The sequence below is a fragment of the Anopheles coluzzii genome, chromosome 2 (assembly GCF_943734685.1).
Source record: "Anopheles coluzzii chromosome 2, AcolN3, whole genome shotgun sequence".
Lineage (NCBI taxonomy): Eukaryota > Metazoa > Arthropoda > Insecta > Diptera > Culicidae > Anopheles > Anopheles coluzzii.
Genome location: NC_064670.1, coordinates 58,942,191 through 58,956,328, shown reverse-complemented (window position 1 = coordinate 58,956,328; position 14,138 = coordinate 58,942,191). Strand labels below are relative to the sequence as shown.

The following is a 14,138-nucleotide window of genomic DNA, read 5'->3' as shown; positions in this document are numbered from 1 at the left end:
AGCGCCGGTTGTTTTTCTCTATTGGTCAGGAATACGTTCGTCAAGATCGGAAGCTAACCTCCGACTTGTATGTTCCTGCCGACTCTGGGTTTCAATATCGGAAGTTAACCTCCGACTTGTACGTTGCGAGGTCTCTACTAATCCTCTCTGGAGCCACCATATATTTTCCGCACCGAGTCTGAACTCGTTGGGAAGCGCCAAGACAGGAGGATTTTACCGTCCGACTTGGCTTGGAACAGACAAACAACTTAGTCTTTGAGTTCTTGTGCTTGAAAGTCGATTTATTCATGCTTATTCCTAACTTATATACTAATTTTCTGCTGATCGATCGCGATCAGCAGTTTTTATTTGGTCGATATTGTTTACATTAGATTTGCTTACAATTGTTTTCATTCGGTCGGTCAGTTCCCAGGCCGTGATGACCTAATTATGCGGCGCTGTCATCAACACCAATGCTTTTGAACGCAAACCGAGTGCGTGAGCCCTTCATCTTTCGACTACCATCGAAGAACAACAGATGAATGAAATAACAGTAGCTTCTTAACCCAAAACAGCAGCACGTTACCAGTATCTCCAGCTTATCGCCATTTGAATGGATATGGCAGTACACATATTTTTGTTTAAAATGTTAAAATTTGATTATTTTCTGAAATAAAACACTTATATTTTGTCGTGAAAGCAACAGCAACAACTCTGTTGTTGTGTTGTGTAGGTCAAGCAATCTGAGATTGGCGCCTTTCCGTGACAAAAAGCTGACGGAAAACAGTTTGACAATTTTAGATTTCCGTTTGTGTTTCATAATACAGTAGAACGTCGATTATCCGGGGGCGGATAAATGTGGCTTAACCGTGCGCATAAATGTGACAGCGGTTTAAACGTACAGGCGTGCCCCGAGTCACGACCCCTTCGAGTTACGACGATTCGCAGATACGACGATTTTGATTTTGACAGTTCAAAGGTGTCATTGACAAGAAATTTATGTATTTTTTTGAGTTTCTGTGCTGATCCACTGAACCGTTATACACACATTTCGAAAGATTTCAAAACTACCCGATCTTGAATATCTATATGGTGAACGGTTTTGGAATAAATTATTACATTCTCGAACAATATTTTATCCAAATTACACGATATTGTAGATTTCAACTCTTCAACTTCGGTTATAAACTTTATATTCATAGATATTCGACATACGACTTTTTCGACTTACGCCTTGCTTTGGGACATTTTTTGGTCCCAAATACAGTCGTATCTCGGGGGACGCCTGTACAGTCTGTTCTCGAGTTACACGGTTCTCGACTTACGCGGATTCGGAGATACGCGGTTTTCTAAATTTGACAGATTAAATGTCAAATCAGTACAATTTGCTTCAAGTTAGGTATAAATGGCATTTTGGCTAACAAATTGAAACCGCTTAAAAGCCAGAAATATTAGAATTTATCTGCACGAATTATCTCAAATAAATGATAAAGTGTATAAAAGAACTAAATTAAATCAAAAACTCCGAGTAATCAATAGTATTTTAATCAAAAAACGTGAAATTCGACATACGCGGATATTCGAGTTACGCGGATTCGTCGGGAACGCAGAAACCGCGTAACTCGGGAACAGACTGTACAGCGAACATTTGCAGCGATAGTCAAGTGGGCAACCAGATTTTTGTGTACCTCTGAGGTGTCTAAGGGTATTTTCGAAATTCATTTTTGTTCATGAACAATTGTTAAACCTGTAGTCATTGATTAAAATAATATTTTAATAACGATTAATCGATTTATTCAAGTTGGTTTAATCATAAAACTTATCAAAAACTAGTAATATAATAATTTTATATTACTAGTTAGGACCATTATCCGTGCAAATCGATTAACCGGCAACCGTCCGGTCCAAGGTGTATATATTTAGAAGGTTGATTTTTATAGCTTTTTCTGGGCGCCATATTGTGGGGGAGACCTGTCAATGTTTGTTTACAAGCTCGCATGGTTCGCCCAAAACAAGAAGAAACAAGCAGCCGATGAATAGTTTCGGTTCAGTTCATTTTAATTAACTTGTGATTTTATTTATCCATCATTCGACCTAATCGATCACATGAACGACGATTTTCCGTTGAAATAGGTTAAAATTTCGCCAGCTTATCACGTAGCCTGTGTTAAAACCACTTTGCGGCTTGAGCTGCTGCAAGAGTTTCCGAAACTGCTCATGGTCTCGCACCTTCGTCTACTACAGCTACCTAGTTCGATTTGGCCACCGAACGTATCTGTTGACCCAACTTAAGGACCAGAACGATTTTCCAGCCACAAAGCCATTATCCGCAAGTAGCTTCCGTGTTAATATTTCAGTTCATCAGTCGTTCTTTCTTCTCTTTTAGCTCTCCAACGGTTTCGTCTGTTTTTCTACAAATGAACTATATATTTCCCATCTTTAAAGGTTTTATGTAATTTCCTGGTTAAAGCTTAAGCATCCACCAATATTGTTATCGTCATTGCATGGTTACGTAGAAGCAGTTTTATACTGCTAATGTATTTTTACCCGGTAGTGATTGAAGACCAGTGGCGCTGCAGATTGGTATCCTACATTGTGATATTTCGGTTGGTGGTGTGAAAACAGTGATCTCCTTCCGGTGAGTGGTTTCTATCTCGCTCAAATCGACAGATAGTTCCTTTTATTTGTTCTTTCAAGTTTTTTCTTTACTTCTTTACAGATAAAAACGTGCAGTGAAAAAAACGCTTTATTATACGCAGAAACACATTCTTTCTTGAGCGTAGAGTATATACAGATAATGAGAGGGATGTAATGGTATATCAGAACACAAACTCGATCGACCGAAAGCAATAGTCATAAACACACAAATGGTAGCCAAATAGTACAAAAAGAAGTAAACGGAAACTTCCGTTCAGGAAAGAATAATTGGAGATGATATAATTCTCAAAAGAAATCAATGCATTTGTGCTTATTCCGCGCACCCGATCGACGTGAGTTTAAATTTCCATTATATATTTTTATAACCCTTCATCACCCCCAAACAAAGACGAAACATATACTTACAGTATTTATATCTCAGAAGTGAAAGTAATGAATTGTAGACATAAACATTTGGTTTTGGAATTCGATCTGATTCGAAAAAATAATTTATTTGTAGTATTGTTACCTTTCAATTTGAGTTCGTTCACAAAACAGGTCAATACCTGTTTTTTGAATTTAATAAATCCTACGTTTGAAATCTAATGTATAGCTACAAGTTCAGCACTTTATGATTAACATGTATCATATCACAATGGTCAGACTAGAAAGGTAGCTTGTACTTATTTTGTTCGTTTTCGTTGCATATAGTTCATTATAAGAATCTTGCGGCATTTTACTCCGCCTACAGCAATATCCAGTTTGATGAAATTTTACTTTTAATAGACTATATTTAAATGATAACTACCTCCGTACCCGTGTTATAATACCACAATCGAAAGCTACTTTGGAAGGTTAGCGAAATTCTACCAACACGTTGGAATAATATAAACCGTTCGGAGCCGATGACAGCGTTACAAATATTCTAAAATGAATAATACAGATCGACATCTTTACGTGTGACTTAGGTTAGTGTAATGTCTTTGGTGTGATATAGTTCAGTTTGTATAGTATGTTTCTCTGCACTCTGTACATATCTATACATATAGACTTTGACATTATTTCCGCCTGTGCTCTTCTTTCTTCTCTGCGAGGTCATGTTGGCTTATAAAGTCTTCACAGATTACTGTATGACACAACCAGATAGCCATTTCTTACTTGTATTGTAGTCATACACGTCCGGGCTTTTTGGAGCCAGCGCGTGTATCGTATATACCTTCAGACCGGCTCTAAATTTTGTTATTATTTTTAGTGCTGTATTAAGTTGCACTTAATACTATATTTTGTCTATACTTAATACCAAAATATAAATTCCAACGGCATTACACTAACTTCGGTGATACGTTTTGAGGTCACACTATATCAAATAGTTTAGAAAGTTTGTAAAGATTCCAGCAGCTCCAGCCGGTTCCGATTACTCCACCAGCTAGGGACTACCACAGTATTTTAGCACAGGATCTTTTAAATTAATGAGTTTTGTAATCTATTAATAAAATATCACAGTTTGTTCCAATAAAGCTATCAAGAATGATGCCATTCAAAATAATAAGTTAACATAAATAATATCAAAAAACAGAACTAAGTAACAGTTAACAAAACTAAAATCAAAGTTACAAGAACAAAAATAAATAAATAAATAAATAAAATGAGCAACAGTTTGCAATGCATACAACGACTAATTCACTAGTCTTCTAAATTTTTTAGCCGCTTGTCTTTCCATTGGTGTCTTTCTTTTTTTGTTCCTTCGAATTTCCTCTTTTTTTATATTGAGGAATCTCATTCTCATGATTATTCTAAGTTTAGCAAATGTTTTTAGAATTTCTATTGGGAAATCAGGGAAATGTGTTTGGAGGAGGTCTGTAAATGTATTTACAATTCGTTTACTTTGAATTAGTTTTCCATCCTTGTGAGTTCTTTGAAAAATTTCCTCCATTTTCAATCCTTGGTCAAGGAAGCTAGCGGATGGCTTGTATAAACCTCCAGCCGATATGTGTTCAACATAAGACTGTGGTTGACTGTAGCAATGGTCCTCTGTCAAATTACACGTATATTGTCCTAAATATGGATATTTATCCCTAAATTTTCGACCAATATAGCCTATTATATATTCAAGGCCATCCTTCTCCTGTTCATTTAAAATAAACAGTGAGTCAAAATTTGTTGCGCTAAACTCATCGTCTGCGTCTGTCGCATCAAAATCCAGAAGGGAAGGAACAATCTCAGCTTCATGAAATATGGTAGCTGATACGTAGTGTTCTTGACTAACGCATATTTCATTTAGCTGGTCTGTTTCATTTTCAAAATCAGCTGATGTGACAAATACATCAGGCTCAATATTTTTTTTTGTTGTTTTCATTATCTGTAACCGATTTCAATACGCTTGGCGATTTCCCCAGAATCATTAGACGTATTCTGTATATACAATTTAAAGGAGATGGATGGTCATACGTACCACCTTTTTGTCTCAACTGAGAAAAAAAGTTTTCTAACAGGTCTTGATTAAGCTGAAAAGATACGAACGAAAACGATAAAAACCATTATTTAAATTGGTTGGTGTAATTATTTAAATATTTTTTATGATCTTACCTTATGCGTGGATAAATAGTTGATATCGTGCTTTGCTTTCATGTCGACAAACAGCATTTTTAAAGAATTAATCTGCATTAATATACTTTTTTGAAATACTTGCATATTTTTTTTGCCTACAACTATCATGTTTGCGATAAAATTAAACATGTCATCTAAAGCTTTTAGTTGGTCTTCACTAGCAGTATACGATCTTTTGTAATGCAATTTGGCATTGGGATGGAATGAGTTGGATACACTGAACCATAAATCTACCATTTCTATAATGTCAGCTAACTCTTTTTCTTTTGGCATATATCGTCTTAATGATACAGCTGTAGTTCGAGACAACAGTTCTGCTGCTCTGCGTACATTTTGGCGTTCTTGACTAGATAGTTCCAAATGTCCTGTGTTTAATTTAAAAAGAGGAGTTATCTCCGCTCCTAATCTGCCTTCCACTAGATCGCGCAAAGGTTGTGCAGTGACAATTGTTCCGTTAAATACAAACCCATGATCAATAAACCAATTTCGCAATAATTTAAGCAAATGCGGCGCGTCTGGCGATACATAAATATTTTTTTTTGTAATTGGGTGCTCGAAGTATGGTTTAGTATAATCATGAGCACCGAGGTCTCTCCAACAACTAATATTGCTTGAGCAGTTATCACTCACAATTCCAGCAACGTTAATTTTCTTCTCATCCAATTTAATTATAATATTCATGAGAATTTCTTCCGTCATTTTTTTATCAAAACCAATATAGATTGGTTGCTTCCAATTCTTGAACAAGCCTCTGGCCATTACTACCTGTATATAATTATATGGGCCAATAACCTCATCTGCCGACGGATCATATTCCATTACGTTTTTGATCTTCATCTCATCAAAACTAAGAATACATTCGGCATCCCTACTGCTCAAAGAACTAACAAAATTCCCCATGAAAACTAAAACGTCTTCTAGGATACCTTCACGCAACTTAAAGGTTCTGGCATATTTTTGCAAAGTGGAGGGTGATGGTAAATATATTTTTAAATCATCTTTTACGTAATCGTATGCCTTTTTTCCAAAATACCTCAATGTCAGAGCACGGCTGACTTCCTCCTTTGTCCATCTAACACGCTTTTTCTCCCCTATTATCAAATCAACTTGATTTGAAGTTAGAGTAGATTTCAACATGTTCTTCATTTTGGGGATTAGATCGCTCGGTGGGATACTACTATTTTTAATTGAATTTAATTCCTTTTCTAGGTCCTGTACTTTTTTTTTTAGCTGATAATTTTCAGAAGCAATGTGGCTCAATGTGGCTTTTAGCCTTTTGTTTGCCTCTCGCAGTTTTATATTTTCTTTTAAAAACGCTGTGCTGGTGTTTTGTGGTATGTTCGAAACATCACTTACCAATAAAGTGTCGGAAGTTGAAGGAACAAAATTTTCAGAAGAAACCTCTTCCCGATTCTCTATTTCAGATGATAATACAGAGTGTATTGATGGAATCGCTAAAAGCCAACAGAAACATAAAATGTTAGTTGTATCATCATTAGGAAAATAAGCTAATAAAAACTTACCGTTAGGAAAAAGAGTCCTTCTAAGCACTTTACCTCCAACAATACCGCTCTCAGGCATTTGAAAATCGCTTTCTTGAAAGTGTGCTGAGCAAATAACGTCCCTTTTCGAAGGTTCCCAATTTTCTTCCCGGTTACAAAACTGAACCCATGCATGTCGAAGAGGGTCATAGTTTGGAAAAATGTGGAAAGAAATTTCCAATGCACGTTTCTTTACATTGCGTGGATTGTTACCACACAATGAAACGGAACACGGAACAGGCATGATAAAAATTGAAAAATTTTAAGTTCTTTTGAAATTAAATAAAACTACACTTAACGTAAATCTTAAAAGACTAAAAACCTAACTAACTTAATTGAAAATAACTGGAAAAAAGGCACAAAAATCCAAACAAATTATGAGCAAAAATTTAATTCAAAGAACTGTTGATGCGGTTCATAAAGAATCTACACATCTAAGCAAGTTATAGCTATTATCACTTATCCGAAAACCTAAGAACGATATAAAGCGATAATTCTATTCCACTATAACTAAAAAATAACCAACGAAAACACACTTCCTAGCAATTTCAATTCAAAGCCAACAGAGATCAAATAAACACCAGCCGAACTGCACGAAGGAACCAAAAGCTTTGAACGTAAATAATGCTCGCAACACCAACACCCACACCCCCTTCCTTGTTTTGTTCTTCCCCACCTCCTCCTACCCCGCGAGGACCATGGAAGAGAAGTGTCATGTTGAGAAATGTCAAATTGCTCTAAATAACTCAACCTTCTAAATATATACACCTTGGTCCGGTCCCGAGCTACCCGGACAATCGACGTTCTACTGTACATATCTTGGCAGTATGCTTGTGAGTTTGTGTTTCGTCAAATTTTATTTTTCCAACACACAACACAAACGGATGTCATAATACAAATCTTCCGATTTTGACAACTTGTCTTTACAATTTGTGTTTAATAATCGGGCCTTATATCTCGCTGAAAGAGTCTATCATATGCCTGAACGAATCTACAACTCGCTGAAAATGTCTATATGATCCTCTAAAACCATGTAAAATAATAAAAGGAATTGAACCTACCTTGTTGTTGCTCTCATATCGATAGCCCTTACAAATCGTAAAATAATTCCATTTATAGTAAAATTATTCAATAAATTCATTCACAAATTCATTCACAAACATTTAAACAAATTTATTGCAGGAATCATTTGCGCTCAAGGCAATTTATGGCGCGATCAACGCCGATTATCAATCGATTGGCTTCGTAAATTGGGAATGGTTAAGTATGGATGTGCTCGATTAAATCTTGAACGGAGAATTAATTCTGGACTTATCGAAATGCTTCAGGTAAATTGAATACTACAGTATCTGTATACACAAGGGGCGGTCCCACGCTATAGTTGTCAATCCACACGATTTAACAACATCTGGTTTGTGGTTTTAACCCAAATAGCCAGAATTGCTTAAGCAGCCAATTTTGGCATGCTAAAGATCACTGCTTGAATTCGCCTTTTGCAGTAGATAAACTGCATAAAAGTTCCAGGTGGTCCTTCTAAATAGCGCCTAAGCAGCTTCCTTATGCTACGGTGCCGGGGGTTATTTTTCTTTGTGTTTTATTTTCACGTAAGCGTCATCGATGAAATAAACAACAGGTTTTGTTTCAACAACCATGTTTGTGAGATACCCAACTAGTGGAGCTTCCCCTAGTGACATTTTCTCGAAATTGTTTTACCATATCTGCTCAATAAGTACATGATACGCCTGAAATTATTGATTTGTGTGTGATCAAGTGTGTTGAAAATGCCAAGATTTGGTGTGTTCGTAAATTAGACTTTCTTCTTTCGATTTACGATGCGGTTGAACTCATGTTACATTCATAGCTTTGGTTTTTGATGAAAAACAAAAGCTAATTTAGTATGACATTATTTTATAAAAATCGTTATTTTTAAAGGATATAATGGCTACGTGACCAACTATAACGATAGGAAACATAATTTCCGAGCGAATATAAAAGAAAGTAACGAAAAAGCCACATCACAGTTGATTTTAAAGGACTTTTTCTAAATTCCATTAAACTTGTGCAGTTTAAGGGAAGTTCAAGACTCCAGTTTAAGGTACTTTGCTCAAATTCCCGGTTATTTGTGCTCGAAAATATCAATTGAGTATAATATGCAGCTTCAGGTGCATGAATTTTAATTTAGGCTGATTTTTATCGCTTCTATATCAGAATGAAGATTTCAAAAGTGTTTTATGTATTCGTTAAGCCTCCAGAAAGCTTGTTTGAGCAAAAGTTTTCTCCCGTCCTGTCAAAAAGTGATGTTCAAATTTGGTTATAAACAACATGCTATGAGACGATCTTGATTTCATACAATTTGATTCTAGATTCCATAACTTGATCTCTATAATGCACCTTGGGAAAAATGTTAATACCACCTTGTTTTGCCATTTTTCGAGCAGGTACTTGAATCTAATTCTAGCTTTGAGGCTAGAATAATCTAGACTGAAAATTTCAGACTAGTTTTGTGTGTGGTTTTGTATGGAGAGTTTACATGATTTCAGCCTCGAACTGTCAAACTCCAAACAAAAAGCTAACTAGAATCGTGAAGGGCCCCACTGTTCGTCATTTTTCTAAATGATGTAACTCGGATGATCCCTCCTGATAGCCACCTACTATACGCGGCATCACTGATCCGGTCTGCATCAAGACACTGTACTGCGGTTTGGTGCAGTCGGCACTAGAATAAATGTTAAGAATAAATGCGTCGGTAGTATGGTGGCCATCAGCTGCACTGTTTGGAGTTCTTCTGGCCCGTTTGGAGTCATTCCAGCGCAAGTTCATGCGGTTTGTCTTGCGCTTCTGGAGTGTTCAGATAGACTATGCCGGTCGTTGATCTCTCCGAACTAGATCTAGGGTAAATGTACCAATAGTGGTGCAATTTGTGGTGGTACAGATGTATTTTAATGGATTTAAAGTGTCAGAAACGACAATTTCTGAATATGTCAACACATAACAGTTGGAATATGTTTTATCTTCGCAATCACAACCATTTTTACCATAAAACACATCGAATTTACGAAAAAATACATATTTTTGTGATTGCTTCGTTGTACCTATAATGGAGGTATGGTTCCTATAGTCGTCGTATTGTGTTCCTATAGTGGTGGTAAACAAGGATGCCTCAAAACAGTGTATAATATCAATATAACTTAGTTTTGAAGCTGTTTTCGTATGAATAGCTTGGATTATTGCCATAATAATGATATCTTTCGTAATTTGATCGTAAAAAATGTATGAATTTGGTTGATGAAAATATTGACTGAAGTACTGAATAACACCTGTCGTCAATCCATACTCAGAAGAGTTTGCTTGATTTGAAGTCGATTTTTCACTCAGCCACATAAGCGAATTTTGGCCTTTGTTTCATAAATTACTTACAGAAAACTAATTTTTGTTGCTTATTTTAATGAAAACAGTACGACATGTCAAAAATGTCGTCGAAAAAAATCTAAAATTAGCTGTTTTTATTGATTTTAGAACTAGGACCACTATAGGAACATGCCTGTTTGGTGTACCTATAATGGCACTATCGTAAACAACACCTAAAAATACGTAAATATGGTCAAAAGCCAATGAATTTGAATAAAACAATATAATTTGATAACAATTATGTTAAAAAACTAATAATTGCATTGTTATGTGGTCATTTAGAACGTTGACAAGAATATGAGTATCGTTATGAAATCCTAAGGATTTTGGAAAAATGTTGATACCTTTCACAAAATAATGGATTTTTCGGTCACTAAGAAACGGAATGGCCCCATTTCATTTTTAAATCCTTTGTAAAAGGCTAGAGAACATTTCACACTATCATAAAAAAACTTAACTACTGTTAATTTATCGTATGAGACGCATTTTAGTGCAATACCACCACTATTGGTACTAGCACCACTATAGGTACGTTTACCCTAGGTGGATTAAAAATATCAGGTGGTGGATAAGGGCCTTTGGGGGGTCGCCATTCTTAAGGGACTTTACGTCATTTTAAAACCGTTAAACATTGGTTTCCGCATACAAAGCTTAGCAAATAGAACAGATTTCTTTGTTATTATGTTGATTTTTGTGTGTCTATTGATTTTATCGAAAATATGAGATTTATTAACAAAAGATTTTATAATTTGTTTATGCACGAAATTTAAAATCATGTGAGTAAGAGTTCTTATTTCACGTAAATTGTCCATGCGGCTCGTAGATAATGAGGAATTAATGTGAAAATTGGAAAAAAAATAATGATTTCTTAGTTTTTATCATCAAAAATGTCGAAAACACGATGATTTATAGAATAAATTCACGGAATAATACAAAATAACTCACTTTGATCTATGTTTTAATGTTAAATAAGAACTCGCAGTCCAAAACAAGTCCAAAATATATTTTTAAAGAATATTTAATCGAAAAAATGGGATAGATAAATTATATGAACAAATTTAAAAAATGTAAACAAAGTTTGAATCCTGGGGACCTTACGTCAAGTGACGAATTGTCAAAATGCACTAGAGTCCACCACCTGATATTTTTAAATCCACCTTGGATCGTCATCAACCAGACATGTCGCGCGCCGAGCTACTAAACAATATCCGTGCCGTTAGTCCTTCTACGTCCTAATTTTATTGACAGAGTGATTGACTGATTTTATAACTAAACGTATACATGTATTTTGTGAAAATGTTAATTTTTAGGTATAATATTACAGTATACGCTCGGTAATCCGCACTTTTTTAATCTGCACGCTCGATAATCTGCGCCTCGATAATCCGTACTTTTGTCAACTAAATTCATGAGAACAGTGTTTCGTCAAAAGTAGTGAACAATGATTAAAAAAATAATATTATTGACGTCAAAACGCGGACTCAAAAAAGTGCGGATTACCGAACTATACTGTAATGCTTCGAGAGGGCCATGCGGTCCGTTGAATTTAAACAAATAACAAATATCAAATATAGACTACCTAAACCATTGGGAGAAAAACACATTTATGTTACATAATACATGCTCAATAGAGCTTATCGTCATATACTTTTAACATACATTTTGCGCACTACTTAACGATGAACATAGCTTCAATTTAATCACTGTATTCAATAAAAACGCATTTTTTTGCGATAGTAATTTTATAATATGTTTTTGAGTTGTTCCTCGTTCATTTTTGAAAACTTGTTATCTCTTAACTAAGTGTTTTATGTTATTATTTAACTAAGTTTTGTTATTTCGAATTAAGTGTTACATTCTATATAATTTACATGCTTGTATATGTTTTTTCGCCCTTTCGAAAGGACATTGATAATATGGTAGATAAGGCACCACAAGGTTTAAACCCATCTCCTATCATACATCACGTGCTCGGAAATTTATTAAATGATTTAGTTTTTGGTATAAAATACGAAAAGAACAATGTTACATGGAAATATTTACAGCACCTTCAAGAAGAAGGTGTGAAGCATATTGGAGTATCTATGGCTGTGAACTTCTTACCATTTTTGAGGTAAATTTACGAATTTGATTTTGTCACATGGATTCAAAGATAGCTGAAGATATTATTAAATAACTATTCTATTCACATCGTCTATTTTCTCTAGATATTTACCTTCTACTCGTAGAACAATCAATTTTCTTCTCAGTGGAAAACATCAAACACATGCTATTTATGATGCTTTGATATCCCATCAACGAAGCAAGTTGCGTTCTTGTGATACATTTATTGAAGAGCAGGAGGAGTGCATATTAACATATTTTTTAAAAGAAGCCGCAAAACGACAAGAAGCAGGTCGACCGGATGCTGCATTTTGCGATGACATACAGCTACGCCATTTGATGGCAGACTTGTTCGGGGCAGGTGTGGATACTACATTTACTACGATTCGATGGGCTTTGCTATATATCGCCCTATATCCAACTGTTCAAAAGCGTCTTCGAGAAGAACTGAGACAAAGACTGGTCGTGAATGAGCCACCTTCGTTGAAAGATGTGGAGGCTTTGCCCTATTTACGGGCAACCATCGCGGAAGTGCAGCGAATTCGTACCGTTGTTCCGCTTGGTATACCTCATGGAACAACTAAGGTAACAATGGTTCTTGAAGTACACGTTACGTCAATACAACGTATTCTGATCTTATTCTCTAACATTATTCTTTATATTTTATATTTCCCAGGAAATAAAGATTGGTGATTTTAAAATTCCATCAAATACAATGATCATGCCTGTAGTATGGGCTGTGCACATGAATCCTATACTATTCAACGCGCCAAACACTTTCAAGCCAGAACGGTTCCTGGATTTAGAGGGGCGCTTCTCCATTCCAAACTACTTTCTTCCATTTCAAGTCGGTAAACGTATGTGTTTGGGCGAAGAGCTTGCTAGAAATATTCTTCATTTGTACATCGCCAATATAGTGTCTCATTACGATTGGATTCGGATATCTCCTGAGGATGCTATGTTGATTGATTTAACAGGAAATTGTGGATTAACCTTAACTCCCCCAGACTATATAATTATATTCTCGAAAAATAATAAATAAAACTGTTAAAAACGTTGTATCAATTTTATTATAATTTTACGCATAATTATACTTTTTTTTTGTTAAATATAAAGCAAAATGAATATCAATTGTTTAGGATTTAAATGCGCCAAATGTAGGCAATTTGTTGTATACGCGAAGTAAGCCGTAAAACCAAGAGCAGCGCCATCTCGAGGCAATAACACAACTATTCCACACTTCACAGTAGCGCCATCTTCATAGTTAATTATGCAAACTATGGGGTTAAAGGGTGGTGTATTGGCTAATCATAAGGAAACATTTGTATGTTCACGGAAAGAGGGGAAATTAAGCCAGCGTACAAACCCCAAAAGGTAAACATCGCTAACGGAACACAGCACTTTGTAATAACTACCCCAAGAAATACATGCAGAATTCAGTTAACAGCACAGATTGTGGAGTCAGAATTTATTGTTCTATATCTTCAAATCACCCAGCTGGCCAATCTTGTACAGAGTCCTTGGCGGGTAGCTCTTACTTGACACTTGTCAGCGCTCTGAGGTGTATTTGGTATCGTGCTGATTTTTGCTCCCTTTGAAACTCGAATCGCGAGTTTAAGGTAATCTAGTGTAGGGCGCAATCCTACACATCAATAATAAGTGATGTGGATTCTATTAACCTATTTCATCAAATAATATAAAAAATAATAGACGCTAACAAAATAAATCATGCAAAATATCAACAACATTTATTTGTTTCCTTGTAACCACAAAGAAATCATAATTGTAACTTCTTCTTCTTCTATTTGGCACAACAACCGCTGCCGGTCAAGGCCTGCCTATACCCACCCACTAGTGAAGTGA

General features: G+C 35.6%; 1 protein-coding gene across 7 annotated transcripts in view; it reads left to right on the top strand.

Annotated features, from left to right (window-relative positions):
• Positions 1-13,351, top strand: part of LOC120948058 (cytochrome P450 306a1-like) — a 101,458-nt gene extending 88,107 nt beyond the window's left edge. For 6 of the 7 annotated variants that reach the window (XM_049605235.1, XM_049605233.1, XM_049605234.1 and 3 more), the window contains 4 exons: positions 7,947-8,092; positions 12,077-12,285; positions 12,380-12,860; positions 12,952-13,351. In XM_049605235.1, coding sequence (XP_049461192.1) covers positions 7,947-8,092; positions 12,077-12,285; positions 12,380-12,860; positions 12,952-13,317 — 1,202 coding nt within the window. In that variant the 3' untranslated portion in view covers positions 13,318-13,351. The remainder of the gene's footprint in view (positions 1-7,946; positions 8,093-12,076; positions 12,286-12,379; positions 12,861-12,951) is intronic. The other variant, XM_049605238.1, reaches the window with a different exon arrangement.
• The last annotated feature ends 787 nt before the right edge of the window (positions 13,352-14,138 follow it).